Here is a 5,637-nt window from a genome sequence, read left to right as displayed (position 1 = left end):
AAGGGGTCTAACATGCAGGAAAATATATGGAAAAGGATGTGGTGGAGAAAGAATATTTCATGGTAGACTAGGGATCTCAAATTAGTCAGGACCCAGGACTTTAACGCAACCACAGGAATCCCATTTCTATTGACTAAATTCCTCCCATTGGACACCACCTGCCAGTGTTCCAGACTATCCTAAAATAGTCCCAGCAGCTAGGGAGAAAGTGTTCAAAATTTGAGTCTGTAGGGAACATTTTAAATTTAAACTATAACATTTTTAATGCTCAGACCAAAATAGGCTTCTAGCAAATACACATCACTGAATCTGTCCTATGATCCTTGACTCATTAGTTAATAAATTCCTTTTCTACTCAGGGCATAATAGTAAATTTCTTTTCTTCTTCTATCATATTTCATCTTCCTGACACAGTTTCAATAATAGCGACATTTTGTTCTCAGAAGAGGAGTCAAAATTTTCATTATATGGAGTATAGGTGTGAGACCATTAAAATTATAAGCAATGTGAACAATAATGCTTCTAGAGAAAGTTAGAAAAGAAGGAATTATACACCAAATATGATTTGATGGAATCAGAAGGTATTAGGTATGAAATATGAATGAAGAGACCAATAAATACATAGAATTCATCTCAGTCCTTCTGGAATCAACAAAACCACCTGGAGAATTTTTGATATGTATCTGTTGCATCTCATACAGTTGATATGACATGTTAAGGGTATGTGTTATCCTCATTTTATAAACTGAAACGGATAAATGTGAAATAAATTTTTTAAATCATAGTGACTTAGTGACTTAGCTGATAATGGAAGCTAAATATCTGTGGGTGGGTTTATCCTGTTATGTTTGCATTGTGACTATTCCAAAAGTATAGTCGCATAGAAAATAGTTTCTTGATATTAGTCCTCTCAAGTACTAGAAGCTTTTGGTCAGCCTATAAAAGTTGGAGAAAAAAAAAGCCTTATGAGGCTTTATGTCCTGAGGAGATTAAAGGTAACATCACTTCAAATAGCAACATTTGCATTTGTTACCCAGTTTCAGAACCTGTGTATTTAATAATCACAAATTTTCTAACTAAACACTGTCTTTTCTAGTACCCAGAGAATACTACAAGTTTCAATGAAGAAAACCTTGTCTGCAGCACTCTGGACCTCTTCTTTGCTGGAACAGAGACAACATCAACTACATTACGCTGGGCTCTGCTCTACATGGCCCTCTACCCAGAAGTGCAAGGTGAGCATACTGTGACTGCACCTGACAAAGCCAAATTCTTCTTCTGGAATCTATGGCTTAGAGAAGGCCAGAAAATAACATGGTGCAGAGAAAGGATGTGGCAAAGCTGTGAGGCAGTGTGTACTTTGGAATGGGAATGTCTTCTGCATGTTCTGTCAGGACTGAGATGGGTCCCAAGGGTGCAGACATGTACAGAGTGCATCCACTCTTCTTCTTCCTTTATTAGTAGATCCCTCCCATTTTATCATGTACTCTGTTCAAAATTATTATTCTGGTATTCTATACACCATCATATCACCTTTCTGCCTTTCCTGCTTCAGATCTTTCCACCTGCTATGGTGCCTTCCCTACACTATATGTCCTCTCTTGGCCCGATCCTTATTTGTGCCTCTAAGCCATGATATTACATCTTCAGTCTACCACCAGTATTCTGTTACAATGTTCCCCCATTCTAGAAGAATAGTCTCAGATATTACTTTTCCAAGTCATTTCAAATTCCTCCATGGATTTGATAACTTGGGAATAACTGTCATCCTTTTCCTCCAGAGATCATTGGATAGTATGCCAGGGTTCTGCTTAACACATTGATTTTTTTTTTCTCCACTAACTGACATCTGTCAGGGAAAGTGTTCTATCCTATCATTTTTATTCCATCAGATTCTAGAAAATTTTAATGATTTAAAGATAGAAGCATTTTTCCTGTTATAGAACATGTGCTTTGTTGCTGCTCTTCTTGTTTTGTTTTGTTATTGTTTTTGTTCTTTGAATGTTTAGCAACAGTTCACTAGATATAAAATATATTTTGTAGATGGAAGTCCTCTGTTTTTGCCTTAAGAAAAAAATTGCATAGAAAAATTCACAGTGTTTCCCATGTGGTAAAGAACATTTTGTTTGTAGAACAATACATCTCTCTCTCTCTCTCTCTCTCTCTCTCTCTCTCTCTCTCTCTCTCTCTCTCTCTCTCTCTCTCTCTCTCTCTCTCTCTCTCTGTGTGTGTGTGTGTGTGTGTGTGTGTGTGTGTGTGTGTGTGTTTATAAATATGTGGAAGCCATAGCACAGATACATGGATCACTCTTTGTAAACCATTCACTTTTTGGGACAAGATCTCTCATTCACCTGGACATTGTCAAGGAAACTACAGTCAGTGTCTGCCTACTGAGCCATGGGATCTGCCTGCTGCCACCTCTTAGTGCCCTGCAATTAGAAATGCATGCTACCATATCCAGATTTTACCCATGGATTATAAGAACCAGACTCAAGTCCTCATGCTTACATGGCGATCCCTTTACTCAAGCTATCTTCCATATCCTTTTTTTTTAAGAATGCAAAATTGCATATATGTACCTGTATTTACATATATGCATCTTGAGTTTCAAGTAAAATACATATTTACCTGAGCAGTAATAAGTTTAGGTTTTAAAGCTAGCATACATACTTAACCTCTAGAATAGCAGCTTCAAAATATCAGTAGATGTACATGAAAAGTTGCACTGGTGTTCATTTTGAAATATACATAATAGTCAAGAGATAGGACTTTCGAGACTGTTCACTGACCACAAATGGTTGCATGAGTTAGAGCAGCTCTTCATCTTGAGAGAAAGAAGTTCTAGAAGATGGTCATCTAGTAATGTACGAGTTATCAGGACATTGCCCTAAGTTAATTAACAATCAATAAATCACATGAACTTACCCATGCAACCCAAATTAGTTATGTTGAACAGTTAGGCATCTATCAAAAGTGACTGAATGGAAGAGGGGAGAACCACCAATTGTATAATATCAGAGTTTCAATTTTCCAAGATGGATAAGTACTAGCCACTGCTTATAGAATAGGAACACATTTAACATTTTTCAACTGTGCAGTTAAAACTTCTGACAAAAATTGTGATTGGTGGTACCCAACATTAGTCAAAATACTTGAAGAGCTTGAGGCAGGGCTGTCACAGTTTGAGGTTATTTGGCTACATATATAGAATATAAATGAAAAATTGTTATTGTGACAAGTTTATGTCAAATATATTTTACTATCAATTCATTTTCATATACACAGTAGTATAATTGATAGACACTTATTTCTCTGTCATGATAAATCTCTCAGCTGGATTTTGTAATAGGTTTTTTTGTTATAAATTTCCTTTAAATTGTTGCTGAATTGAAACTTAAGTGAAGCTCAGATCTCTGAAAGTGGGCAACCTTGAGTACTCCTTTCCCTAGAAGGGAAAAGAGAAAAGTAGACACCCTGTTGTATCAGACCATGTTCCAAAGATGAAAAAAGTCGTGTTTATTTACAATTTGTTTTACTTTTCAAGGCCGGCTTTCACTGTGTAGCCCAGATTGTCCTGGAACTCACTTTGTTAACCAAGCTGTCCTGGAACTCACAGATCTACCTATCCTGTCTCACTAATATTGGGATTAAAGGGAGATTCCACTGGGACCAGCTGTCTGTGTTTTACTTGCCAAACTTAGTCACATGATCATTGACTGACTACAGATTCCAGAATTAAGAATTTCCTACTGGAAACTTTTCAACCTGTATTGTCATTTTGGAAGATAGCTAACCACCATTACTATTTATTAGTATGAATCTATTTATTCATAGAAATTTCAAACTGTACTTTGAATAAGACATAATTATTCTCATTAGTCAGATGTGGAATCTGAACTGTAACGAATTCCTTTAGCAGTGTTGTCCAACAATAACTTAAGAAATTGGAGTCTACTGATGTATTGTGGTGTAAATGTTTATGCATTCTCCATTAATTTACTTGTTACAACCTTATTACCAATGGTAGGATGTTAGAAGGAGATTAGTCCTCTGAAGGGAATTAATGACTTTAAAAGAAATACAGAATGAACAAGGGAGACAGGCAAAGAGACAAAGAATCTTCTTAATAATTCATCTGCTATAAGTGTAGTTCCCAGAAACCTCATGTAGAAGAGAAAGAGCTACAAGATGTCCTTTGACCTCCACTGTCATGCCATAAGAACCCACCACTGAAGAGTATTATTTTTAAAAAAAAAATCACATGAGATAATTATTTTTCTATGACATGAAGAGAAAGCAAAGCTTTTCCATCTACGAGACAGAAAATGTTGATATCAGATGAGAAATTTCTTGGTGCCCTGTTTTAGAATCCCCAGCTCTAGGACTATGAAACATGGATGTGAGTTGTTTATAATCCACTGTAATGAAAGTATTCATACCTCAATAGATTTTTCTCTGAGATTAGTAATGCTGATCACAGTTACTCAGTTCAGGATATATGTAAAGTTATAATTATGTTGTAGGTTAAAAGAGAGTTATAGAGTTGTTTTTGTTTTAAAATTCAATCCTTTGAAGGGTTAAAGAAATATTTCTTTTCAGCCAGGACACTAAAATTAAATAAAAGCTGATAAGTTCTCAGAGACAACTTGTATATTGTTAGAAGAAATCATTAAATTAAAAAATTAATAGACCCTCCTGTTTACTTTTAGAGAAAGTACAGGCAGAGATTGATAAAGTGGTTGGCCAGAAGAGGGCAGCAAGGCTTGCTGACAGAGAATCCATGCCCTATACCAATGCTGTCATCCACGAGGTGCAGAGGATGGGCAACATCATCCCTTTGAATGTTCCCAGGGAAGTAGCAATGGATACCAATTTAAATGGATTCCACCTGCCAAAGGTAACTATGGACTTCCAGATTTATACACCTCAGTCCACTTTTTAAACCTTTCTGTGAACCTAAAGTAAATGTGACATGTATTCCTGCCTCAGGATTACTTAAATCAGCAGAGGCATATTATGTCTGTGAAAGTATTCATTACTTCCATGCATCTAAACAGATATTTACATATATAGTGGGAAGATGACTCCTTGGTCAAATATGTTTAAGCAAAGCATGGCTTTATTTGCTAAAGGCATCTAAGCGTCTTCCAATGCTAATGTGGCTACAGCAGTCAGCAGTTCTCTGCTACATGACTTTACTCCAGAGAGGAGTTCTCAAGACTGAAGAGCTGCCCAACTGGGGTTAGAAAATACTTCTCTACAATTCTTGAAATACAGAATTTGAAATGTGAATAAAATTTGAGGAACTTGCTCTACCATCATGGTGAGACTGTTATTTCTAAAACAGTGATCCACAGGCTTTGTTCCAGTGTTAATTTATACACAACTGATTATATATATATATATATATATATATATATATATATATATATATATATATATATATGTCTTAGTCAGGGTTTCTATTCTTGTACAAACATCATGACCAAGAAGCAAGTTGGGGAGGAAAGGGTTTATTCCACTTACATTTCCATACTGCTGTTGATCACCAAAGGAAGTCAGGACTGGAACTCAAGCAGGTCAGAAAGCAGGAGCTGATGCAGAAGCCATGGAGGGATGTTCTTTACTGGCTTGCCT

General features: G+C 36.2%; 1 protein-coding gene across 1 annotated transcript in view; it reads left to right on the top strand.

Moving 5' to 3' along the window:
* LOC110323111 (cytochrome P450 2J6) overlaps positions 1-5,637 on the top strand; it is a 30,348-nt gene that overhangs the window by 18,077 nt on the left and 6,634 nt on the right. Inside the window, exons 6-7 of the mRNA XM_021200200.1 lie at positions 1,097-1,235; positions 4,710-4,897. Of these exons, the coding sequence (XP_021055859.1) occupies positions 1,097-1,235; positions 4,710-4,897 (327 nt within the window). The remainder of the gene's footprint in view (positions 1-1,096; positions 1,236-4,709; positions 4,898-5,637) is intronic.

Source organism: Mus pahari, chromosome 6 (assembly GCF_900095145.1).
Source record: "Mus pahari chromosome 6, PAHARI_EIJ_v1.1, whole genome shotgun sequence".
Lineage (NCBI taxonomy): Eukaryota > Metazoa > Chordata > Mammalia > Rodentia > Muridae > Mus > Mus pahari.
Note: the sequence above shows the minus strand (reverse complement) of the source record. Positions and strands in the feature narration are given on the sequence as shown.